This window comes from Coffea eugenioides, unplaced genomic scaffold (assembly GCF_003713205.1).
Source record: "Coffea eugenioides isolate CCC68of unplaced genomic scaffold, Ceug_1.0 ScVebR1_25;HRSCAF=112, whole genome shotgun sequence".
Classification (NCBI taxonomy): Eukaryota; Viridiplantae; Streptophyta; class Magnoliopsida; order Gentianales; family Rubiaceae; genus Coffea; species Coffea eugenioides.
Window position 1 is genome coordinate 1 of NW_020863101.1, and position 27,697 is coordinate 27,697.

Below are 27,697 nucleotides of genomic sequence, written 5' to 3' on the forward strand. Positions count from 1 at the left end.
CCTGCCGGTATATCATACCCCATAAGTTTAACGTGTTGTGTTGATTCTCGAGGAACGAGTAGTGGGATTGGCGTATGAAGTCGTAAAGTCTCCTTGATCACTGCTTTTAAGTAGTCCATTTTGTCTAGATCATCCTCAGTGATTTCTGGTTTTCCTTGAGCTACTTGTCTCACCTCAGTCTGCAATTTCTCCAAGATTTTTGGGTGCCTCAAGAGTTCGGTCATTGCCCATTCCATAACTGTGTGTGTTGTATCAGTCCCAGCAGCGAACATGTCCTAATCATAGAAAGTGAAGAAGAAAAACAGATGTTGCTTAATTGAAAAAGAAAATCTCATTGAAAGTTGAGAAACTAATATGAGGAAAACATTTGTAAGAAGTTTAGCTCATCAATGGTGAACATCATTAAATACAGATAAAACAGTTTGGTTTGGCATTGTATCAATTGATGTGTTAAAGCTGAAGTATGTAATATTCCTCAGCCCGCTAATATACAAATAAGTGGTGCATAATACATACTGCATACTGAATTTTAGTTGTATACACAGTTCATCAAATAGTATAATTTTGTTCTACCTTCGAACAAGCTAAAAACCTTCATGGTTGAAATTTCTGTAGGAAAAGCTATACTTGTTAATGCCTATGATCCTTTATCCAAATGTACTTATCCGTGGAATGAATTACTATGAAAAACCGTCCAACATGCAAACCAGTAGAGAGGAAAGTAATTCATTGAAAATTCTTTAGCAGACCCATCTGCTTGGCAATAAATTTACACTTATTTTCAAAAGTGTGTTCAACTACACATTATTGTTATTGTACTGGCTTCTAACATGTATGTGTGAGATAGAAAATAATTGGAGAACGTATTTTCAAGATTAAATTTGTGAAAACCATCGCCATCCAAACTAACCTTTATTCATTTAAAAAATTAGACACAAATTACACTTTAACTCCCTGTGATTTAGTACTTTTTTATATAACTCCCCTATAATTTCGAAAACTATACATAACCCCCCTCATGATTTGGACTAAAATGTCAAAGTGACGGAATTTGTAATCCATAACGGAATCAACTAAAATATAAAAAATACTCCAATGTAAAGTTAAAAATTATTTATTAACCACATAAGGGTTATGCATATATTTTGAAATCCATAAGGGGGTTATATATTAAAGCACTAAAGTATAATGGGGTTATATAATAAAACATAAAATTATATGGGGTTAAAGTATCCTGCATATTATGTTTCTATATTTTGATCATTTCAACCATTTTAGTTTTTAAATGAGGCTAATTTTGATATTTTCATAGGTTCCGTTATGAATGGTAATTTCTTTCACTTTGAAAATTTAATCAAAATTATGAAAAGAGTTATATATAACTTTTAAAACTATAGGGAGTTATGTGAAAAATAACTATACCAGATAGGGGCAAATTGTATTTTGTCCAAAAACTAGTTTGAATAATTGGTGCTCATTAAGAGGGGGTTCAAGTATTAGTTCTTTTTAAAAAGTGTAGTTAATTTGAAAAAGTGTCTAAATGCAAAAATATGCAATAATTGTGATTGTGTAAATTCACATGATAAATTATTTGTAATTTAAATGTATTAAATCAATACTCACTGGACAACCATTAGAAAAATCTTTAAAATTTAATGCAAATTGAATAATAAAATGAAGGTATTCCAAGTTTAGATCAGCTATACACAAAAAGATTTTCAAGAAAAGAGAGATGGCATTAAGCGAGTACGGTAGGATAGCCTAATGAGTTTATGGTTGGAGTACCTATAAACAAGATTTCTTACCAAAATGATTGCTTTGAGACTGTCAAGTTCGAGTATAAAGCCTGTCGACTTTTCCCCCTGAATTTCAAGCAAGATATCCACCAAATCTGAGCCTTTTCCCTCTATACTATCATCAGTGTTAGCCTTTCCATTTTTCATATCTTTGTGCTCCTTAATGACACCCTCCAGAAATTCATCAAGTTGCTTAACAACTTTGTCCACTTTATCATCCAAATCATTAAGATGTCTCAACCATCCAAGCCATGGAACAAAATCTCCTATATCAATAGTACCTAACAACTCAATAAATTCCTTCATGATTTGCATACTTTTGCTTCCATCTTCCCTATCACTGTACTTCCTCCCCAAGGCCACCCTACAAATCACATCATTTGTGAGTGTCATAAGAAGATCACTCAAGTTTATGGCTGATAAAGGTGGCGAAGAAGCTGAAAAATTTCTAATTTTTTCAACCATAAGTGAAGTCTCTTCCTCTCTTACATTTCGAAATGATTGAACCCTCTTATGACTTAGAAGCTGAAGCACACAAATACTTCTCACTTGCCTCCAATACTCACCGTAAGGTGAGAATGCGATATCCTTGCTGCCATATAGAAGCCTATCATTCATGCTTGTTTTAGGCCTGTTAGCAAAGACTAAATCATGGGTTCTCATGATTTCACAAGCTGCATCAGCTGAAGAGGCAACAACCACGGGCTTGCTACCAAAATGAACCAGCATGAGGGAACCATATTTTCTTGATAATGATTGAAGTTTGCGGTGAGGATATAACCCGAGTTGGAAAAGATTTCCAACAACTGGAAACTTTGATGGAGAAGGTGGTAGCCTTTGTTGGGGTTTAGAAGAAGCATAGAACCATATAAAAAGGGTTAGAAGTAGCAAAGCCACGGGAAGAAGAGAGGAAAATGTAAGATCCAGAATAAACGCCATTACATGCTTCTCGAAAATTGGAGAAAGGGCCAAATCAAGAAAGCAGAATTTGTTGTTGCTGCTACAATTGGCTATATATATGCCTACTTGATTAAGTCGAAAAGGATCAGCAGAATTCTGCTTCTGTTCTGATGATCCTTGAAATTTCAGTTTGTGTCGGTGGCCAATGCTTCCTCAGTAAATGAATCAAAGCCACACATTGGAAACAATATCTGTAGGGCCTGGCCGATTATTTTGACTCGAGTGGCTGTAGTGGAAGAACAAATTTTGGATTATAAGTCCTACTCCTAGGCAAATTCCAAAAATTGGATTGGACTTATATTCGCACCATCATACATGTCGAAATTGATTAAGTACATATCATTTGAGCCATTGGTTCAGACATTTTACACCTAAAGATTAAATGACGTGTCACTTTGCTAGCATAATTTACTCGTTCACAAAAAGTTTTGGGGAAAAAAAAAATCTCGTGCAATCTTAGGATTCCCATTCAATCTCCAAAATCATGCTTACAGAAATCTCACAGTGATTAAAGCTAATACTAAACAGAAATCTTTGTTCTGAAGTTAACAAAGACTTTGGGGCCGGATGTACACTTTTGTATGCTAATTCGAAATATACTATGAATGAATATGATTACCAACATAGCTTCTGGAGTCCAGAAGAAGCATAGGATATTTGAAGAGGTCAGGGAAGATTAAAACCAAACGAAGAATTGAAGAGAGCAAATTAAAATATCCAAAACTAATGGGATTTTGCTATTTGCAATTAATTTTACACGATATTTTTTAGGGATAATTTCAGAAACCTCCCCTGAGGTTTCTGACAATTTCACTGAGTTCCCTTGAACTTTTCAATATTATACTTACATGCCTTCATGATAGACAATGACTATAATAACCTTCATAATTTTTCAAAAGATAAGCCATTGATAAAAAAAAAGGGAAAAGATAACAAAAAAAAGGAAAATGAAAAAAGGAAAACAATTCTTCTTGACCAAACCATATATTATGGCCAAACTATTTTAACCATAGCCATTAAATTGTAATCTTGTATCACATAAATATGCTAATCAAGATAGATGTTTCCTTCCTTCTATCACTCAAATATGTTGCTGTTATTGATGATGATGGAAGCAATCATCACTGCCAACAACCCAATTGTTCATATTATTGAGCACAAAAAAATTACTGAATTACGGAAAAGTATAATTTGATAAACTGTACTAAAACTACTACCCAAAACTTGCACTTTTTTGATATTTTGCCTGGTTCTTCTTAATAGACATCAAACTTGTTCTCAATAAAATTGTGTCAATTCAAAGAAAAAAATGTGGATTGATTTAGAATGACCAATCCAAATGTTGAGAGTAGGTTAGAATAATTTTGGTAACTGAGGGCTTGGCCTTTTGAGTGGAAAAAAAGATAAGGATTGTGAGTTTTATGACTCGATTTAGTAGGCAATATATGAAAGAAAGCTAAGAGAGGTAAAGATTGTGAAGGTAAGAATTACGAAGATGGATTTTGACATCTAAAACAGAGTTTGTTCAGAAGAAAAAGAAGTGATAAGAGTTTGAAACTTTAGGTGGATGTAAAAAACCATGGAGATAAAAAATATCAAGACATTGAGTAACTAATAAAACTCATAATTTTGCTAGTATACAAATGTATTATAGACTTTTAAAAAGTTTTAATGATTATTCATATTAAGGAAATTTAGATGAGGGCAATTTTGGGCATTCATATACTTTTTTGGTTTTATATCATCAAGGTGAAACCCAAACCTATGTTAAGGTATGTGTAATTTTTAAAACATGAGGGGAGCTGTCGAAAATTACTAGAAACCTCAAGGGAGGTTTCTGAAATTATCCCTTTTTTTGAGGACGATTCTTCAGTGCCATTGATTTGAAAGATCAGCAATAAAACTGAAAAGGTCGTTGATAGGCTTTTCGATTGTAGTTGTGAATAATTTGGACGAGAAGCCCTTAAGGGTCTGTTTGTTTCAATGTAGAATATTTTCTCTAAGAAAACATTTTCAATGAAAATTCTTTCCTGGAAAATATCTAATTTTCCCTTCATTTTCTAGTGTTTGGTGCAATTTTAAGAAAATGTTCTAAAAAAATTAAAATCCTCCAACGATAATATCGTTCCCGGATTTTTCTTTTGCTAATTGCTACTACTAATTATCATTATCTCTACCCACCTCATCAGCCACCACAAACAATCCCCAATCCAAATCCTTTCAAGTCTCAAAAAATAAATCAAAGACCAGAACCAGGAATTCACAATCTCCCCAAGCCAGTTGAGTGCCATTGTAATAAAAAGTTTAAATTGTATGCCTACAGCTGATTGAACCATTATAATAAATTAACAATTGAAATTTGATGTTTATTGTACTAACTCTTCTTTTAAAAATGTTCCTCCTGCCTCCATTGGCTTCACATTTTTTCCTTTTTTCAAAACTTCTCAATGCAAGTCCAATCTAGATCTAGAGTTGTATAATCCATAAGTGTGTTTGTGTGGCGCAAGAGAACGGGAACAGTAGAGAGGAACATGAAAAAGAGGAGAGCGCGAAGAGGTGCAAAGTTGTGGGATTTGCAGAAGCAAGTGCAGGAACATAGCTCTTGATTTGATCTCTATGGTATAGTGCTTGATGGCTTTGTACAATAGCCAAGTGCCGAGGAAACTGATAAGTTGTGATAGTTGTCGGAAATTAACTTCCGTATCTTAATTCCGGAAGTCATTTTACACCAAGTTATGTAAAAGATTTTCTACCAGAGAAAATTTTCCTGACCTCTTTTGCAGCCAAACACCAGAAATTGAAGAAAATATTTTCTGGAAAAGATTTTCAGTCCAAACAAACAGACCCTAAGTGTGGGCTCACTCTTGACCCCGCCAAAAGTTTTGTTTCATATGTCTTTCGGAAAATGGCAAAGGTTGTATTATTGATTGGCTTTCATCCGAATCCACACACCTAGTAACATTTATGATCTTGAAATTAGCAGCAAAAATAACAGAAAGAAGGGAAAGGTTTATTTCCCTCTCCAATATTAATAATATCAAGGTCACTGTAAAGCTTAACTAATACGATTAAAATTAATGACAATTATTTGTTCATTAAGCAATATTGCTTAGTGCCTTAGTTGTCTTTTGATTTTCTTATTGAGCAATAAGAACGCAAACCAACCTGCTAGTGAAACATGAATTCACGAGTAACTTGATATTAAAGTGATAGACCATAAAAATAGCGAGTGTAGGCAACACTAATATCATCACCCAACCACATAGCTACCATCTCAATGTTACATATTTCAGGGAGAATTTCCAAGAGCTACATGCAGGCTAAATATAACAGGCAAGACAATTTACATGAGTTCTCAACTTGATCTTGTAAACCTTGCCCTAGGACATGCTAAACTTCTCTGTGCCAGGAGAGAAACTAAGGAAAATATGGAGTGGCAAGAACAAGTATAGGAAGTTTTCTATGCACATCGATGCCACCAGCTTCAGTCATATCCATGTCCTCTGGTTTTCCTGCATCAGGTAAGGCAAAGTCAAATTTGTGCAGTAATTTTGCTGATGCAAGTTCATTGATAGCCATGGCAAAGGTCTTACCCGGGCATCCCCTTGGGCCGGCACCAAATGGGATCAACTCAAAGTCCAAACCTCAAAAATCTATACCAACATTCAGAAATCTCTCTGGCTGAAATTCCTCTGGCTTCTCCCAAAGCAAAGGGTCTCTTCCAATTGCCCATGCATTGACGATTACTCATGTTCGAATCGGTATATCATACCCCATTACTTTGACGTCTCGAGTTGATTCTCGAGGAACTAGTGATGGAACTGGGGAATGAAGCCGCAGAGTTTCCTTAATCACTAGCTTAAGATACTGCATTTTGTCAAAATCATCCTCAGTTATCTCTGATTTTCCTTGGCCTACAGCTCTGACCTCATTTTGCAATTTCTCCATGACCTTGGGGTGTCTTAGAGGCTCTACCATCACCCAATCCAAGACTGTGTGAGTGGTATCAGTTCCAGCAGCAAAAATGTCCTAATCATGCAAAGTGGAAGCCAACAGTGAGTAAGTTGGTGTAAAGTGCAGTTTTATTGATTATATGCCCTAATTAGTGTTGGAATAGTTTGTGAATAAAATAGAAATTAAACTTGTTAAAACAAAGAATTTGGTTAACTTAAGGGTCTGTCGGAAGTTAAAAGTTTCTAAAATATTTTTGGCATTTTCCATTGAAGGGGTTTAATGGTACCTTTCAATGTCCATGAATGTCCATAAACGTGTAAAATAGTGGCTAAATACCTTATGACATTGGGATTGTGTTTTTACTATAAAAATAACAAGTCTCTAACACATAAATTAACTAGAATTTTGATCCTTTTTTTATAAGAAAAATCTTAACATGTGCTATCAAGTTTCTCCGAAATCTTGTTGTATCCTAAAGTTAATTTGGCATAACCGTATAACAAATACTATGTATAGTAGAGGAAAATAATACCTTAAAAAATAGTGTTAAACACGCCTCATGAAAGGCTCTAATCTCTGAATTATATTCTATTTATGGATTAAGAAAATGAACTAGAAGTTTTTATTCTTTTTTGTAGATAATAGCACAAAAACAGGCTCTAGCTTTTTTTTTTTTTTTCATGTGCTGACTTTTTTTCTTCACAACCAGTCAGAAAACGAGTAATAAAGCATTTTCATACGAGCCTCAGCCTGGCTGATGAGTGATAGATCAATCTATTCTTCCTGTTTTAGTATCTTCATATGCAATTAGAAAGTGATAGTTTTATGACAGGAATCTTTTAGAGATGTGTAATATTTGTGATTTCTATTAAGATAGCCTACGTAGAAAGGCCAATAAATAGGTTTGCACAACTGGATTTATTCTATCAATGTTTGACAAAGATGATAAAATAAGATATTCGAGTATAAGTATTTTTTGATTTAATTTTATGTTTTTTAACGGGCATCCTTATTACTACACTTAAATTACACTTAATTTATCATGTGAATGCACATACTGACATCATTTACATTTACCAACTCACCTCGTTTAACTTTAATTTTACTAAAACTTAACACATAAGCTCCACCTTGATAAGTGCCCATTAGATCGATCTACCTTCATTTGTCAATAGCTTTTATAGACTAGCTAAGATTAATTAAATATTCTAAGGATTTCATTAATTGGTATCCAATGGGTACTCGTTAAGAGAGTTCAAATATTAGTCTTTTACAAAAGTATTATTGATTTGGAGAACTGTCTAAATATAAGGAGCGCAGCGCAATAAATATATTATGTATTTTCATATATTAAGTTTGGTAGAAATGAAATGTGCTAATGAGTCTCTAATGAATGCCGCTAGAAAAATCCAATGATCATATGTGTGCAAAAATTGTTATACATTAAGCACACTCTAGCATAAACATGTACAGAGGTCATGCATACTTTCTATGATAACCTGAAAAATTCCGAGATTTGATATACTAAGAACATTCCACCTGTGAAACTAGTGCCTGAACACGAGAGGACGTATAAATCATCTTTTGTAAAGCCAACCGTCTTGAAATCCCCACACACCAGGAGTTTATAAACAGCCCACATGCATAAAGAGGCGCCCTCCAAAGCTTTTGGGTGCTTCAAGGCTGCTGAGTGAAAATGATTCATATATTTTACCAATGCATAGATGAAATAAATTCTTGTTTCCCCTTAATGTCGTCTTCTTGCTTCTGAAACCAAAAAAAAAAAGAGATTAAAAAAATTGGAAATATGAAAAAAATGATTAGAGACGTATTTAAGAAACATTCAAAAAGAATTAGTCAAAAAATAGATGTCCATGATTTTGGGGTGCCTCAGAAGTTAAAGGTTAGTATATGTGATGGTGGATAATAAGAATTGAACACTACAATAGAGAAGGAAAATAAACTGAACAAAGAAGAAAAGAAAAAAAAAATAAAGGATAAGAAATTACAATTAATATATGTCTATAATAGTTGTGAACTATCATCCGAAAGAATATACAACTCCACAACTGAGGATAATGCTAAAAATCAATGCTTCATGCCTCATCAATAAAACCAGTTACAGGGGGGAGCAGGGAGCAAAGAGCTAATGACAGAAATTTATTGTGGTACGTAAGATAAGGATAAATTAAAATACCAAACATCAATATTAGATATCCACTGGATGGATCTTTACTGAATAAATCAGTATAAGGTCCACATTTATATACGGGAAAGGATAGGTAAAGATGGTGTCTAACCAGAATGTGGAATAGCTACTGCAAGTAGAGGATTTTTTCTATGGATAGTGATACCAGTGGATTCAGACATGTCCAAATCCTTTGGTTCAACTCCATCAGGCAATGCAAAATCAAAGTAGTGTACCAATTTTGCTAATGCAAGCTCGTTAACGGCCACAGCAAAGGTAGTACCCGGGCAACCCCTTCTTCCAGCTCCAAATGGAATTAACTCAAAGTTAAAACCTCGAAAATCGATTGTACTGTTCAAGAACCTCTCTGGCTGAAATTCTTCAGGCTGATTCCAAAGCGATGGATCTCGTGCAATCGCCCAAGCGTTCACCATTACTCGTGTCCCTGCCGGTATATCATACCCCATAAGTTTAACGTGTTGTGTTGATTCTCGAGGAACGAGTAGTGGGATTGGCGTATGAAGTCGTAAAGTCTCCTTGATCACTGCTTTTAAGTAGTCCATTTTGTCTAGATCATCCTCAGTGATTTCTGGTTTTCCTTGAGCTACTTGTCTCACCTCAGTCTGCAATTTCTCCAAGATTTTTGGGTGCCTCAAGAGTTCGGTCATTGCCCATTCCATAACTGTGTGTGTTGTATCAGTCCCAGCAGCGAACATGTCCTAATCATAGAAAGTGAAGAAGAAAAACAGATGTTGCTTAATTGAAAAAGAAAATCTCATTGAAAGTTGAGAAACTAATATGAGGAAAACATTTGTAAGAAGTTTAGCTCATCAATGGTGAACATCATTAAATACAGATAAAACAGTTTGGTTTGGCATTGTATCAATTGATGTGTTAAAGCTGAAGTATGTAATATTCCTCAGCCCGCTAATATACAAATAAGTGGTGCATAATACATACTGCATACTGAATTTTAGTTGTATACACAGTTCATCAAATAGTATAATTTTGTTCTACCTTCGAACAAGCTAAAAACCTTCATGGTTGAAATTTCTGTAGGAAAAGCTATACTTGTTAATGCCTATGATCCTTTATCCAAATGTACTTATCCGTGGAATGAATTACTATGAAAAACCGTCCAACATGCAAACCAGTAGAGAGGAAAGTAATTCATTGAAAATTCTTTAGCAGACCCCATCTGCTTGACAATAAATTTGCACTTATTTTCAAAAGTGTGTTCAACTACATATTATTGTTATTGTACTGGCTTCTAACATGTATGTGTGAGATAGAAAATAATTGGAGAACGTATTTTCAAGATTAAATTTGTGAAACCATCCCCATCCAAACTAACCTTTATTCATTTAAAAAACTAGACGTAAATTGCACTTTAACCCCCTGTGGTTCAGTACTTTTTTATATAGCTCCCCTATGGTTTCGAAAACTATACATAACACCCCTCATGATTTAGACTAAAATGTCAAAGTGACGGAATTTGTAATCCATAACGGAATCAACTAAAATATCAAAAATACTCCAATGTAAAGTTAAAAATTATTTATTAACCACATGAGAGTTATGCATATATTTTAAAATCCATAAGGGGGTTATATGGTAAAGCACTAAAGTATAATGGTGTTATATAATAAAACATAAAATTATATGGGGTTAAAGTATCCTGCATATTATGTTTCTATATTTTGATCATTTCAACCATTTTAGTTTTTAAATGAGGCTAATTTTGATATTTTCATAGGTTCCGTTATGAATGATAATTTCTTTCACTTTGACACTTTAATCAAAATCATGAAAGAGTTATATATAACTTTTAAAACTATAGGGAGTTATGTGAAAAATAACTATACCAGATAGGGGCTGTCGCGCCCCATTTTTTATATAAATAAATAAAATAATTATCAATAAAATAAATAAGTTAAAAATTTGGTGTCTACAGGGGCAAACTGTATTTTGTCCAAAAACTAGTTTGAATAATTGATGCTCATTAAGAGGGGGTTCAAGTATTAGTTCTTTTTAAAAAGTGTAGTTAATTTGAAAAACTGTCTAAATGCAAAAATATGCAATAATTTTGATTGTGTAAATTCACATGATAAATTATTTGTAATTTAAATGTATTAAATCAATACTCACTGGACAACCATTAGAAAAATCTTTAAAATTTAATGCAAATTGAATAATAAAATGAAGGTATTCCAAGTTTAGATCGGCTATACACAAAAAGATTTTCAAGAAAAGAGAAATGGCATTAAGCCAGTACGGTAGGATAGCCTAATGAGTTTATGGTTGGAGTACCCTATAAACAAGATTTCTTACCAAAATGATTGCTTTGAGACTGTCAAGTTCGAGTGTAAAGCCTGTCGACTTTTCCCCCTGAATTTCAAGCAAGATATCCACCAAATCTGAGCTTTTTCCCTCTATAATATCATCAGTGTTTGCCTTTCCATTTTTCCTATCTTTGTGCTCCTTAATTACACCCTCCAGAAATTCATCAAGTTGCTTAACAACTTTTTCCACTTTATCATCCAAATCATTAAGACGTCTCACCCATCCAAGCCATGGAACAAAATCCCCTGTATCAATAGTACCTAACAACTCAGCAAATTCCTTCATGATTTGCATACTTTTGCTTCCATCTTCCCTATCACTGTACTTCCTCTCCAAGGCCACCCTACAAATCACATCATTAATATTTGTCAGTGTCATAAGAAGATCACTCAAGTTTATGGCCGATAAAGGCGGCGAAGAACCCAAAAAACTTCTAATCTTTTCAACCATAAGTGAAGTCTCGGATCCGGGGCTGGAATGGTTGTCAGAACAACCGTTCCGAAAGGTGTAACACCATTTGCACACGGTGTAACATCATCTGTACAAGGTGTAATAATTGAACAACAGCGAGTAACACTAGAACAATATCAATGATTGAACCCGCTTATGACTTAGAAGCTGGAGCACACAAATACTTCTCACTTGCCTCCAATACTCACCGTAAGGTGAGGCTGCGATATCCTTGCTGCCATATAGAAGCCTATCACTCATGCTTGTTTTAGGCCTGTTAGCAAAGACTAAATCATGGGTTCTCATGATTTCACAAGCTGCATCAGCTGAAGAGGCAATAACCACCGGCTTGCTGCCAAAATGAACCAGCATGAGGGAACCATATTTTCTTGATAATGATTGAAGTTTGCGGTGAGGATATAGCGCGAGTTGGAAAAGATTTCCAACAACTGGAAACTTTGATGGAGAAGGTGGTAGCCTTTGTTGGGGTTTAGAAGAAGCATAGAACCATAAGAAAAGGGTTAGAAGTAGCAAAGCCACGGGAAGAAGAGAGGAAAATGTAAGATCCAAAATAAACGCCATTACATGCTACTCGAAAATTGGAGAAAGGGCCAAATCAAGAAAGCAAAAGTTGATTGTTGCTGCTACAATTGGCTATATATATGCCTACTTGATTAAGCCGAAAAGGATCACCAGAATCTGCTTCTGTTCTGATGATCCTTGAAATTTCAGTTTGTGACGGTTGCAAATGCATCCTCAGTAAATGAATCAAAGCCACACATTGGAAACAATGTCTATAGGGCCTGGCCGATTATTTTGACTTTAGTGGCTGTACTGGAAGAACAAATTTTGGATGATAAGTGCTACTCGTAAGCAAATTCCAAAAATTGGATTGGACTTATATTCGCACCATCATACATGTTGAAATTGATTAAGCACTTGGCATTTGAGCTATTAGTTTAGACATTTTACATCTAAAGATTAGGGCAAATTACACTTTACCCCCAGTGATTTAGTATTTTTTTACATAACCCTCCAATAGTGTAAGCCCCGATGCAACCAAATACAACCAAAATACTCAACCAGACAAGTAGTCAAGTAAATACAATGACAAAGAATATAAGCAATTTTAAAGCACAAAAATAGAGTAACAATAAAGTAAAGAATTCAAACAATCAAACTCCCCAAACTCTTCCAAACTTGAGTTGAATCCCAAATATTTCTTCAATTGATTGTATGCAAACCAACCTTGTACAAGTGAAGGCTCACTCCTTCCTCACCCCAAAAATACTTTGTGAGCAAAGGAATTTTACTACCTCCAAGTAACCCTCAACTAGCTACAATTGAAGCTTACCAACTCAATTAAACTACTTTACAAGTGAGCAACCTTTTCGTTTGACCACCTCAAGTGATAGTTCACCTTCACAAGGTTTTACTCTCCTAGAGAGTAACCTTCACTGTGAGCAACCTCCACAACCAACTTCCCAACCCCTTATACAACCAACAAAGATTTCTACTCAAAATTCATTAAGGCTTCGAAATTTAGTGTTGCAAAAGTCTGTTCTTCTTGTGTTTTGGTTTTTATACAGTGAGAAATGGTCCAAAAGGCTCTCCACGGTCAAATATAGAAGCTGTCGAAACTACGTTGGCCGTCGGACGTCAACCATTTGCTTCGTCCGAACCATGGTGACCACCTATCGGACGTCCAACCATTTGTTCTGCGTCCGAACCCTGCGTCCGATAGAATCAGAATGTTAAACTTTCATCTTTTGTTTGAACGCCGAGCAATTGAATGAGTCCATCCAAGCTCGAAGAGTACTCGTCTTCGGACTTCCATCCTCTATCGAGCGTCCGAGCCTCTACTCCAACCTTTCATATTTCTTAACTTCTCTTTGATCAAATCTTTCTTCTCTTTGGATCAATACTTTTCACAAATTTCTCACATAAAAAACATAGTCAAGCTTACATTGTGGTTTGTTAATCATCAAAACCAAGGACGATCAACCAAGAGTCAACAAATAGTTTCGAAAGTTATACATAATCCCCTCATAATTTGTATTAAAGTGTCAAAGTGGCGAAAATGATTATTCGTAACGGAATCAGCTAAAATGCCAAAAATATCCTTATATAAAGTTGAAAATTATTTATTAATCAAAGGGAATTATGCATATATTTTGAAAAATATAAGGGTTATATGGGAAAGTATTAAATCATAAGGGGGTTATATAGTAAATTATAAAATCATACGGGGTTAGTATGTCATGTATTTATAAGGGTAATTTTGACATTTTCAAAAGTTTCGTTATGAATGACCATTTCCGTCACTTTGACACTTTAATTCAAATCATGAGGGAGTTATATATAGCTTTTAAAACTGTAGGGGAATTATGTAAGAAAATACTAAATCACAGGGGGGTAAAGTATAATTTGTCCTAAAGATTATATGACGTGGCACTTTGCTAGCATAATTTACTCATTCACATAAAGTTTGGGGAAAAAAAAGATCCCGTGCAATCTTCAAATTCCCATTCAATCTCCAAAATCATGTCAACACAAATCTCACAGTGATTAAAGCTAATACTAAACAGAAATCTTTGTTCGGAAGTTAACAAAGACTTTGGGGGATGTAACTTTAGTATGCAAATGCGAAATATACTATGAATGAATATGATTACCAACATAACTTCTGGAGTCCAGAAGAAGCATAGGATTTTTGAAGAGGTCAAGCATAGGATTAAAACCAAACGAAGAATTGAAGAGAGCAAATTAAAATATCCAAAACTAATGGGATTTTGCTTCTTGCAATTAGTGTTACACGATTCTTCAGTGCCATTGATTTGAAAGATCAGCAATAAAACTGAAAAGGTTGTTGATAGGCTTTTAGATTGTGGTTATGTTCCATATGTCTTTCGGAAGATGGCAAAGGTTATATTATTGATTTGCTTTCATCCAATTCCACACACCTAGTATCATTTATGATCTTGAAATTAGCAGCAAAAATAACAAAAAAAAGGGGAAAGGTTTATTTCCCTCTCGAATATTAATGATATCAATGTCACTGTAAAGCTTAACTAATACGATTAAAATTAATGACAATTATTTGTTCATTAAGCAATATTGCTTAGTGCCTTAGTTGTCTTTTGATTTTCTTATTAAGTAATAAGAACGCAAACCAACCTGCTAATGAAACATGAATTCACGAGCAACTTGATATTAAAGTGATAGACCATAAAAATAGTGAGTGTAGGCAACACTAATATCATCACCCAACCACATAGCTACCATCTCAATGTTACATATTTCGGGGAGAATTTCCAAGAGCTACATGCGGGCTAAATATAACAGGCAAGACAATTTACATAAGTTCTCAACTTGATCTTGTAAACCTTGCCCTAGGACATGCTAAACTTTTCTGTGCCAGGAGAGAAACTAAGGAGAATATGGAGTGGCAAGAACAAGTATAGGAAGTTTTCTATGCACATCGATGCCACCAGCTTAAGTCATGTCCATGTCCTCTGGTTTTCCGCCATCAGGCAAGGCAAAGTCAAATTTGTGCAGTAATTTTGCTAATGCAAGTTCATTGATAGCCATGGCAAAGGTCTTACCGGGGCATCCCCTTCAGCCGGCACCAAATGGGATCAACTCAAACCTCGAAAATCTATACCAACATTCAGAAATCTCTCTGGCTGAAATTCCTCGGGCTTCTCCCAAAGCAAAGGGTCTCTTCCAATTGCCGCCCATGCGTTGACGATTACTCGTGTTCGAATCGGTATACCATACCCCATTACTTTGATGTCTCGAGGAACTAGAAATGGAACTGGGAAATGAAGCCGCAGAGTTTCCTTAATTACTAGCTTTAAACACCGCATTTTGTCAAAATCATCCTCAGTTATCTCTGATTTTCCTTGGCCTACAGCTCTGACCTCATTTTGCAATTTCTCCATGACCTTGGGGTCTCTTAGAAGCTCTACCATCACCCATTCCATGACTGTATGAGTGGTATCCGTTCCAGCTGCAAACATGTCCTAATCATGCAAAGTAGAAGCCAATTGTGAATAAGTTGATGTAAAGCGCAGTTTTATATATTATATGCCTTAAAGAGTGGTGACTCTTGCCATGATCACGTGGGATCCCTAATCCAATGTTGTACTTATATGTGAATAATTATATATTATAAATTATCAAATAAGGTTAAATTCAATTAAAATAATCAATTATGATTTGGGTTTTAATATATCTAATAGGATGTAAGCCTTTAATGTGTAGAAATTTAAGGGTAATTTCTATTTCTGTGATAGGTTGAAATAGAAATCTAAAAAAAACAGAAAAGTTATCTATAAATAGGGTTATAATCTCTGGGTCACACGTATTTTTATTTATTGTATTTTTAGTACCACAAAATAGCTCTTTCCTGATATCCCATCGTTAGGAAAGATATCAAAAAGAAATTAAAGAGCTCTCTCAAGGGATTAGCGAATACTTGTTGACCTAGAAGACCATTTCAAAATCTCTACGGATTCAAGTGGCAGTTAGTCAACATGAATCAAGGTACACTTCCGCAATTTTACTATTAATTTATTTCTTAAAAATTACCATAAAGGTTTTGGACTTAATAGGTGATGGTTTTCATCAAAAGTTAATGACAGGTGTCGAGCCTGTGCAATAATAATTACCTGCTCGAAGAATATATAATTTTTGTGTATAGCGGTGAGCAGGGTCGAATCCACAGAGACTATGGGAGAATTTGTTTCTTCTAGAGTACGGAGAGCTGGGAATTTTTATAAAATCAAGAATAATTAAACAACTCAAACAGAGATAAAAATCAATAAATAACCAATTAATAAAAAAATTCACGAAAGCAAGCCGAAATTAAATCGATGGTAGACAATCTCTAGTCAAAGATACAACCTCGCAGACACAGTCCATTTATCCGATCATTGATGCAAAGATGGTTTGCTCAATTCATTAACAGGTTAGTTATAGTCGCCAACAAACTTTGACGACCAACTTTTCCTTAGTTTATGGACGACCAAGGTACGACCATTAATCACCCCTAACCAAAAAATAACCCTAAATACGATCGTAGAGTTCAAGTTTTCAATTGCCTTAAGAATTAGAAAACCTTAACCCTAATTAATAACACACTAAGAGGTTATTTAAATTAGATTGTGTATTCCCCTAACATGTGTAAACGCTAGTTACCACTAATATTAATCGACTAAACAATTATAGATTTAGTGATTAATTTGGCATTAGATTATTAGGTTACTTTGAATATCAGGCCCTAGACATTTAGTTAATGAAATAATCTCTAGAAATTCAAGTAGAGAATGCACAAATATCAATAAATTGGAGAAACGAGATGAGATTAGTTCGATCTCACAGATATTCAGAACGGCGTCGTTGAGTTGATCTCCGACTAGATTAGGAATTTAGCCACGCCTCATAGAGAAATTTTCACATGAATTAGTAGAATTCATGAACATCCAATCTTGTTCCTTAAACAATGTAATATGTTTCATGCAAAAAGAGTAAAGGAACAAGAAGGAATTATCTACTGTCTTGCGGCCTCCAAAAAGGACGAAAAGAGAATGTCCCTAATCTAAACAATGACTAGTCTTTATTCTCGTCTGTCTCCTCGTCGAATAAGGAAAAGAAAAAAAAAAGATAAAGCAACTCCCCAATGTTCCTCGTTTCTTGTTTCCTAATGCTAGTAAACTACTAGTCACGAAAGGAAAGGAATTGGTTTAGCACATCTTGGAGCCGGATTTGCAAAGATTCTCGAAGCTTCCTACGTGCAGCTTGTTATTAAGAAAGTCTCCCTTTTTAGCATTTTTCTGCTCCGCCTCCTGTAATTAGGTTCAAATACCAAATATAAGTATAATTCAATAATTAAAACAATATTTGGTGAGGGTAAAAAGGGAAATTAATCATAAATTTAATAACAAATTACGCCCTATCAGTTAATATAAACAACCACCATCAAGTGGTATCAGAGCAGGATATGATTGATTATTAGAAAATAATTTGGTATTAATAATTCATAGTTTTCAAGTTATTTTTAATTAGAATTATTTTTGTTTTGATTGTGCGGCGGTTGACAATCTTGAATTGTGGTTTTAATGTATTTGTTTGCTTATATTTTCGGTAAATTTGCACTGTCCAATTCATTGCTTTTGGTTGCATATAAATCCATGGGTTTGTCGAAATCAATAAGCATGATGCACAATATTTGTGGTTTTAAGTACAGATATTTGCTTTGTTTGTTATGATTAGTTGGTACATGGCTCAAATGCGCATGGTTCCAGGATCACGCGTGCTTATCTTGTTTGATTGTTGAATTTTGTGAACCTCTTGATATATTGGCACAAGTCATAATATGTGGAACCCACATACTTTTCATGATATAAATTAACTTGATTTCTGATTTCGGGAAGTTGTTCGTTTTTTCCCTATTTCAACAGAAAGCCTTGCGGCTTGTTTTGTTAGTTTATTCATTCAAGAGTTTTGATTAACATAATATTTAGTAGGGCCTGCATGATATGTAACTTATTAATATGTTAAGAAAATTAGGGTTTCTCTAATTTGTGTGAACCCTAATAAAGTTAAACAACACATTTAAGCCTTTGAAAAAAAAAAGTCCATAAGATTGGTTCACTAAGTATATAGTCTTATAAGACATTTATGGATTTCAAGAAAATTTTGAATTTGAATGATAAATTTGGGTTAAGTTATAGATATGGACTTTTAATCCAATAAATCTTGATCCATTTGACTGGTTTGACCAGAATTTGGCTGGTTTGACTATATTTGACCAGAATTGATTAGTTTGACAAGATTTGACCAATTTGACTGGTTTGACCACATTTTGATCAGAATTGACTAAAGTTGATTTTGATCAAAATTTTTGTGTATTTCATATAATTTTAAATTTGAATATTAGTATGATTATATATAGTTTAAAATAAATTAATTGAAACAATATGCCACTAAAGTGACATCTTTTGTGAAAATTAATTTATTTTAAAATATAACTAGTTAGGTACTTGTAATTTTGTTAATATTGATTAGCTCAAAGGAAAGTCAATATTTAACAAAATTGCATGTGCAATTGTAGTAATAAACACGTGATGATTATTCGAATTTTTTCATGTGAATTATAAATTGGCCCAAAGAAAAATTTATTTTTGACATGTTATTATTGTCAGTGTTTAGTATTGCGTCAAGATATCATTTAGAAGTTAATATTTTTATTCAAAAACAAAATATTAATGAAATATTGGTATCTTGAGATGGAGTTACCTTTATTTAAATTTATTATTATTTTTTGGTGTATGTGAGTTTGTTTTAACTATTTTATGTTTTCCGCTCAGTTGCAAATGATCTTACAAATATTACTACCAATATCAATAATATTTCTATGCTGAATGGCACAAATTTCAAGTTCTAGAAAGAAAATCTCTTGATTGTTCTTGGAGTAATGGATCTCAACCTTGCGTTAAGAGATGATTTTCCTCCATCTCTTATAGATTAGAATACCTCTGATGAAAAGAGGGATAAGAAAAGGTGGGAGAGATCAAATCGCCCGTGTTTGATGATCATTAATAAGGCCGTTCCAAAAGTATTCCGAGGAACAATATCAGAAACGACAACTATCGCCAAGGCGTTCCTTCAGGACATTAAAAAAAAAGTTTGTCAAGAACAAAAAGCTTAACAAATAATATATCTAAATAACCGCTTAAATAATACGACTAAAATTAATGTATCTCAACAATCGCTTCACCTACTTCCAAAATATATACACAAACTATATTTAAGACATTTTTATACTTTTTTTGTTATTTTTATTTTTTTGCTTCGCCTACTTCCCTCCGGTCCAATGCAAAAAATTTACTAAATATCCTAATTCTTCACACCCAATTCTGAGATGTTATCATGCTCATCTAGGAGTCCAGGCAAACTTGATGTGCCTCGACTATAAGTCGTTAACTTTTAAAATGAAAACAGCCATATTTTTATAAAAGAAAATTGAAATAATTCAAATCGTGCTCATTTGATTTACTCCAATTAATCTAAGGCACAAACAAAATTATGTAATTGAAAGTGCCAATTGCAGAAGCCCTTATTCCTTGCCGTACAATCCCATAGATCCCAATTGCTAAACTCGGTAGATACAAGATGACTAGTAATGAACTCTCTTTGTCCCAATTGCTAAATTAGTTTTTTGATTTCTTGTCAAGAGATGTAAAATAAGCTATCTTTAGATTTTGTTCCCAATGTCTAGCAGCCAAAAATGATGCCACGGACAAAAAGCTTCAGCAATTATCTCAGAAAGCAATCTTCAGCCCTCCATGGAGCTGAATTCCAAGCTTCAGTGGCCAAAATTAATGATATTGCTTTTTGGTTGGATTTGTAGTCTTGTCCCTTGGCAATTTCAAATTTTCAATTTTCTGACGGCTAACAAGATTGTTTAAATCGATTTTATAAGGGATTATTTCATAATGTTTTGCATAATAGAGTGCTGTGGTCGATTGGAAGTTGGCATTACTCTAATCCATCCCATCACAAGTTATAATTACTATTGTACTATTCACGATAACAAGTTTGGGAAACTTGTAATAAAAACTGAAAAACTTCGGGACTGATCTAAAATGTTAGGACTGAATTGGTAATTCCTCAATGTACTACTTAACTACAACCCAAGAAAAAACTAAGCGCCTTGTGGTTTAGCGATTGCAACCCTTCTCAAGAATCAATCCAACACTTGTATCAAGACAAGAACACAGAATCTGCAGCATTCGGCCATGTTAAGAATTCAAGAATGCGGAGATGGAATAACAAGAAGAGGAATTTTGCGACGAACTGCAACGCCAGCGCATTCTGTCATATCCACCTCTTCCCCCTTTGCTCCATCAGGAAATTGCCAATCAAACTTGCTTACCAAATTTGCCAACACAAGTTCATTACTAGCAACAGCAAAAGCGATTCCAGGACAACCCCTCCTACCAGCACCAAATGGGATTAACTGGAAATCATGCCCTTTAAAAATCTATAGACGAATCCATAAATCTCTCTGGCTTAAAGTTCACAGGTTCATCCCAATATGCAGGATCTCTACCTATTGCCCAAGCATTGATGATCACCATTGTTCCAGTTGCAATATCATATCCCATTATTTTGACATCTTCTCTTGCTTCTCTAGGAACCAGCAACGGAATTGGAGGATGTAGGCGAAGAGTTTCCTTGATCACTGCTTTCAAATAATGCATCTCGGCCAAGTGATCCTCGGATATCTGTTCTTTGCCACCAACAACCCTCTTATTTCAGTTTGCAATTTCTTTAGGATAATGGGGTGTCTTAAGATCTCTGCCATTGCCCATTCTGCAACTGTAGCCGTGGTATCGGTTCCAGCAGAGAATACATCCTACAGTTAAAAAGATGTACACTTAAAATCAATGATGTTTTGTTGATTGTCCGTGAGAATGATCAGAGATGACGCAATGAGTTATGACTGAGAAAATGAAGCTTAATGATTTTATATTCACTGCAGAGAAAATTGTGCTTACCAATATTATAGCTTTGACGCTCTGTCCCTGTCCATGGTCACACCTGTTGCGTTATCTTTATAGATTTTCAGCAAAATATCAAGAAAATCTTCTCTGCTTTCACCATCAATTGTCTCAGCACTTGACCTGCAGGAATATTTTTCCACTGCACCATCCAACCTTTCTAGCAACGCGATCCACTCTGGTATCGTAACCATTAACTCGATTAATCCAGCTGAGACAGGGCACAAATCTGACTAAACTTCCTCCGTTCAGTAACTTCAAGATTCGCCCAACAGCAGCTTGAATTTCTTTCCAGTTTCCCCTTCACCGTATTTCCTCCCAAAAGATGATCTGCATACAATATCATTAGTCAGCGAAACAAACATTTCGCTCAAATTCACAGGTGTCGAATCCAAAGAAGCCTCTTTAATCTTCTGCATCATAATCGACGTTTCCTCTTCCCTTATATTACGAAACGCCTGAACTTTTTTGTTGCTCAGGAGCTGAAGAACACAAATACTCTTTAGCTGTCTCCAATACTCGCCATAGGGCGCTACCGATATATCCTTCATGTTATAGAGAAGTTTATTAGCAGTGCTCGAAAATGGCCTATCAGTGAAAATCAAATCATGGGTTTTCATGATTAGGCTAGCTCCATCAGCTGATGAAACTACAACCGTTGGAACACTACCAAATTTGAGAAACATGATTGGACCATATTTTTGGGCTAAGGAGTGGAGAGGATAGTGAAGCAGTGAGCTTAGCTGATGAAGATTTCCTAGTGGAGATGGTGGCTGATGGTGGCTGATGGTGGCTGATTCTTTCTCGAATTTGAAACTAATTTGAAGAGAAACCACAGTAAGACTAAAGGAAAAAGCGAAAAAAAGATTGGATGAAACATATATACATCAATCTTTAGCTCCGATACCAAGCCTGATGAACTTGCCATTTGCCTTTAATCTCCCCTGTATTTTGCTTAGTCTACAAGACTCTGATTTCAGACAAAAAATTGGAAAACAAGTATGGACAAGCTTGTTTCGGTTGGCAAGTCTAAAGAGGCTGCAGGGCGTGTGGTATCTATATGTCGAAAGTGTAGGTAAGCAAGATAAGAAAGAAAGAAAAAGGGGTTTCCGTGCATCGAACATATGAGAACAAGGACTGGTTTTTTTTTTTTTGCTTTTTTTTAACGTACGTGCATCATCGAACTAAAGAATTTCAGACAAAACTACAATTTAAAATTTATAACTTTGGGAAAGTGAAAAAGGGAGAGAAGCTAAAACAAATTTATCTGAGTTTTTTTTATATCTTGATTAGCCGTTTGTTTTATTGAATCTTGCCCGATTCCCGTCACAAATGAAAAATATGATTAAACAACAATTGCACTGTAATCAAAATAATAGTACGACCCAATACTAAAGAATGGAAATTAACATATAAAATGAATCCATATATCCATAATCCAAAATAAATTTGGCAAATAGAGAGAACAAAAATAAAACCACAATTTTAGGGTAAAAAAAAGGAAAATAATTAATTCTTCCGCATTTCAGCTACAGGGCCATAATTTGGCGACCGAAAAACAAAGGGAAACCAATGAAACAACACTATTGGTCCAAAAAGTAAACACCACGGATCGTAAGCTAATAACTGTTTTTCGGCCAAGGTAATTGACAAGAGCGACAGGGCTCCACACGCGTCTCAGCCCATCACATGAATGTGATAGAGTCCCAAATCCAAAAGTTTGCTTGTTTCCAAGCCTGTATCTCTACAGTACATGGCCCCGGGGCTTGGAGATTGGAGAATTTATATATATATATATATAGTTACTTCCAAATCTAAGTATACTTGCACATGACATCAAGTAAACATAAAACGGTGGAAATGTGGTCTCTCACTCCTTATTACGAGTCACCAGCGTGAACTTCCACTAGAAATAAGACCGCAAAAATAAAAAAGAAAGCATACGAATTCAAAGCCATTAACAAAGATATGGAGTGGCAATAGCATGTAGAGGATGTTTTCTGTGAACTGTGATACCAGATGCTTCAGTCATGTCCAAATCCTCTGGCTTCGTCCCATCAGGCAATGCAAAATTAAATTTGTTGACCAATTTTGCCAATGCAAGTTCAGCAACGGATATGGCAAAGTTGATACCCGGGCAAACCCTTCGTCCGGAACCAAAAGGAATTAACTCAAAGTTAAAACCTCGAAAATCTATATTGGAATTCAGAAACCTCTCAGGTTGAAATTCCTCAGGGTTCTCCCACAGAATGGGGTCTCTTGCAATTGCACTAGCATTCACCAACACTAGTGTGCCTGCTGCTATATCACACCCCATTATTTTGATGTCTCGAGTTGATTCTCGAGGAACCAGTAATGGAACAGGAACATGACATCGTAGAGTTTCTTTAATCACTGCTTTTAAGTATCTCATCTTCTCCAAATCATCTTGAGTTATTTCTGGTTTTCCCTGGGTCACTTCTCTTACCTCAGCCTGCAATTTCTGCAAGGTTATAGGTTTCTTTAGAAGTTCTGACATTGCCCATTCCATAACTGAATGTGTTGTGTCAGTTCCAGCGCCAAACACGTCCTGCATGACGGAATGAAGGAAAGTGTTGCTTTAGAACATGCATAGATGCTTTTTTTTTTTTAATCTAAATTTTCAATTTCAAAAGAAAATTGGCACCTGTCCAAAGAAAAAGAAAAATGAAGACAGATTAACAATATTCATACTATCGCAATAAGCGTTTAATTACCACATACAAGACGAAACATTATGTTTAGGTACATGTAAATTTAAAAGTTACATAAAGTTTAAGTGCATAAAGTTCGGTTAACCAAAGCAACCATTGAGGTGTTTTTTTTTTTTTTTAACATTTTTTACAAGAGAAGGTATTCAAATGCAATGGATGAATTTTCTTTTAATCTGATAACAAGGGAAGGTATTCAAATATAAGGGACGAAAATGAGTTTGATTACATACATTCATAGTAATTTTGATATAAATTAAATATATTATAGAGTGTATATATTCAGAGTTGTGTGGTAATTTTAGAATTTTTATTGTGAGTCAACCCTTTTGTATGTTTATTTAATATCCTTACCCCTTGTTTGCAGTTTTGTCCAAAATAAAAAGATCTTTCTACCCAAAATGGCAGTGACAAATATTTATCATTATTCATTCTTCAATATTTAGTGTGATCAATATTTTGTTGTCAGAAAAGAATACAATTAATACGTATTTGACTTAATTATCCTAGATATGTTTATGACTTTTAGTTTTTGTTCTAGTACGTTAATCTTTTGTTTACATTTTTTTTATATGAAATTCAAAAAAAATTCTACACAACTATTCAAAAGTCAAAGAATAAAGTATCTCAAAACATTTGTTTGCTTGTAAAAAAGAAAATTTTATTTTACATACAAGAAAATTTTTATGCATTCAATTATTTATTAAGCTCACAAATGTCTTAAGATATGGTGATACAGTGAAAAGATTTATAAGGATAAATTTGATATCCTACTATATTAGGCATTCTAAGATGAAATTGGAAACAACTTTCCTTAAATTTTTTTGAGGAATAGAATTTGAGGAAAAGGTTGGAATAAACATTTCAAGGGGAAGTCCCTTCCCCTTGAAATGTTTATTCCAGACTTAGTATGTAATGAATAAGTTATAAAGGCTTTTTCCGAGTCTATTCCTACCTACCAAACATAGTGTTAAAGTATGGAATGGAATCGATGTTTCCAAACTATTACTAGACTGAACTAGCTAGACTGATTGATTGAACCAAGAACCAACTCTATCACAAGATTCTATGTTAAAGCAAGAAAAAAAAATAAACAATGAGTCAAACTCGAACATAAACTGATCAAACCGGACAAACCTGGTAAAACTCCAACAATTGAATAGGCTAGCCACTAGAAATTTTTTCCCTTTATATAATTTGGTATTATTCAAATTTTCTAATTATAACTAAAATAAGAAAACATTTAATTGAACTAGTGGTTGAACCGTGAAGGCATGAACCAAAAGCTCTCTCGTTCGTTCAACCATCCGAGTTTAATAATATTGAATTCAGTAAACCTTACAAACCAAATAGATTTTGATCTTGCACATCGGAGTAAAGTAGAAGAATGCCATTTAATAAGTTGTCATTCAACTAAACTAAAAACATTTGTATGATAGTACCAAACAAAATCTAAACCTTCCAGCCTAGTGCAAGTCACTACCTTCAAAACTAGTACGGCCAAGAGCAAACATTTGTATGATAATTTATTAGCAGTAAACATAATTCTTTTCAGAGTTGAAACTAATTATAAATTCTCATAGTGCGATGTAATTAAAGAGATGGAGAGAGATCCAATTTACCAGGATGATAGCTTTCATATCATCACGGCCAAGAGCAAAGCCGATAGTGCTTTCCTTATTAACCTCGATCAGAATGTCCACCAAGTCTAGGCATCTTGTCTCAACGGAATGGTCATTTTCAGCCTCACCTTTCCTCTTATTTATGTGCTCTTCTATTACACCCTCAAGAAATTCATCAATCAGTTTAACAGATTTCTCCACTTTCAAGTCCAAACCATTGAAACGATTAACCCATGCAAGCCAAGGAATGTAGTCTCCTACATCAAAAACACCAATTAACTCAACAAAAACCCTCAAATTTTCCATAATTTTCCTCCCTTTTTCTTCCTCACTATACTTCCTCCCCAGGGCAACCCTACAAATTATATCATTTGTGAGAGTTACAAATATTTCAGTTAAGTTTACAGGTGAAGAAGAACACATCTGACTGATCTTTTCGATCATGAGTGAAGTCTCTTCTTCTCTAACATGCTGATATGACTGAACCCTTTTGTTACTCAAAAGATGCAGCACACAAATGCTTTTGGCTTGTCTCCAATACTCACCATACGGTGTAAATGCTACGTCCTTACTTCCGTAGAATAGTCTATCTTTAACGCTCGATTTAGGCCTGTTCGAAAAAACCAGATCATGGGTTTTCATGATCTGGCTAGCTGCATCAGCGGAAGAGGCTACCAGCACTGGCTTGCTTCCAAAATGAAGTAGCAAGAGTGGGCCACATTTTCTTGACAATGATTGGAGGGATCTGTGCGGAAGCAAGCCAAGCTGGTGAATATTTCCAATTATTGGGAGCTTTGGTGGAGATGGTGGTAGCTTTTTTTGGGGTTTAGAAGCAGCATAGAACCATTTCAAAAGGGCTAGAAGGAATACAACTGAGGAAACTGAGAAAAATAAAAGATCAAAAGAGAACGCCATGGTCTATATGATCTTGTGTTTGCCTATTAATGGGCTACTCTTCTTATATAAGATTGCAGACTGCTTTTAGAATTGAAATCCCAATAATACACCTGACAACATTAGGACCAGAAATGTATATTTAATTATTTAATACAATGGATGATTTAAGCCCACACATGTTATATATGGGAGGAATGGATTGGATAGTTAAAAGGGGAGGTAAGTGAGAGATTACACTTAAAAAAAAAAAAAAAAAAAAAGGAGCCCACAGGTTGCACAGGACAAAATTATATCGGCAACAAATTGATTGGTCTCTGATTTATCTTTTGGAGCTATGGTATTTTTCTCTGATTTATATTATTTATCCAGCCGCGTAATTCAAGAGAGAAACGAAGAGAGAGAAAGGGTGAGAGTTAGTTAGGGAGAGAGTTTTTTGCAACTTTGAAACCTTAATTGGAAGGTGATTTGAAATTCGATTGAAATAAAATTTTATTTACGCGATCTTCTCGTCAAACTCTACTCATCTACTGATTCAGATTTTGGATTTCCTCCTCGTTTGGTAACACCTTTTCAAATTCATTCTTTTGACAGTTGTAGTTTTTGGGGGTGATTTTGTAGCAATTACGCTTGGTTGATATTGACGATATTATTATAATTCAAATATTTCGAGTAGACCTGTGTATTTCCATTATTGTGATAATAGAGATTTTTCACTTGATTAGATCCCGTGATTTTTTCCAATTTAGATTTTCCACGTAAAAATCTTGGTGTACCGTGCCTTTTATTTTTCCTATATTTTGTTATCACTGTTAGCATTATTATTTGGTGATTTGGTTTGTTCCTATTTTAACTAATATTTGCGGAAGGAGATGTTTGTTCTGAACTAACTCTGATATTATGTGTGTGTACCGATACCCCTTTCCCGTCACTCTTGGACCTATGGTATTGGAATCATGGAGAAAACTCCTTCGTGAAAAAATAACCATTCACATTTTGCAAAATTTGATTCCAAGAAATAGGAAAAAGACGTTTAGCATAGCATATCTTTTTCTCCTGGGATGAAGAAAGCCGGAACATCGAATATTCCTTTTGGCCATAGTCCACAGCCGGCAGTTGATTCTCCTTGCTGCCACGCACGTCTTATCAAATTATGTAACAAAATTTCAACGGTTAGGTACAAAAATAGGTA

At 34.6% G+C, this 27,697-nt stretch overlaps 4 protein-coding genes and 2 pseudogenes across 4 annotated transcripts; all 6 read right to left on the reverse strand.

Moving 5' to 3' along the window:
* Nucleotides 1–5: 5 nt before the first annotated feature.
* On the reverse strand, nt 6–3,016 carry LOC113756994 (cytochrome P450 71A3-like; the record flags this gene model as incomplete). Its single annotated transcript, XM_027300422.1, has 2 exons — nt 1,806–3,016; nt 6–275 (listed from the first exon to the last, which is right to left on the reverse strand). Coding segments are annotated over exons 1-2 (1,200 nt in total), but the record flags the coding sequence as incomplete, so codon positions are not given.
* A 3,157-nt stretch (nt 3,017–6,173) lies between these two features.
* Nucleotides 6,174–8,415, reverse strand: LOC113756995 (cytochrome P450 71A4-like). Its single transcript, XM_027300423.1, has 3 exons — nt 8,308–8,415; nt 6,537–6,785; nt 6,174–6,386 (listed from the first exon to the last, which is right to left on the reverse strand). Exons 1-3 carry the CDS (start codon nt 8,413–8,415, stop codon nt 6,174–6,176), a joined length of 570 nt encoding a protein of 189 aa, XP_027156224.1.
* A 406-nt stretch (nt 8,416–8,821) lies between these two features.
* On the reverse strand, nt 8,822–12,273 carry LOC113756996 (annotated as a pseudogene).
* A 3,056-nt stretch (nt 12,274–15,329) lies between these two features.
* Nucleotides 15,330–15,713, reverse strand: LOC113756998 (cytochrome P450 71A8-like). The gene has a single exon (XM_027300424.1). The coding sequence runs from the start codon at nt 15,711–15,713 to the stop codon at nt 15,330–15,332; it is 384 nt and encodes a 127-aa protein (XP_027156225.1).
* A 4,720-nt stretch (nt 15,714–20,433) lies between these two features.
* On the reverse strand, nt 20,434–23,218 carry LOC113756999 (annotated as a pseudogene).
* LOC113757000 (cytochrome P450 71A2-like) lies at nt 22,795–26,526 on the reverse strand. Its single transcript, XM_027300425.1, has 2 exons — nt 25,612–26,526; nt 22,795–23,829 (listed from the first exon to the last, which is right to left on the reverse strand). The coding sequence occupies exons 1-2, from the start codon at nt 26,524–26,526 to the stop codon at nt 23,218–23,220; spliced, it is 1,527 nt and encodes a 508-aa protein (XP_027156226.1). The 3' UTR covers nt 22,795–23,217.
* Between the last annotated feature and the right edge of the window lie 1,171 nt (nt 26,527–27,697).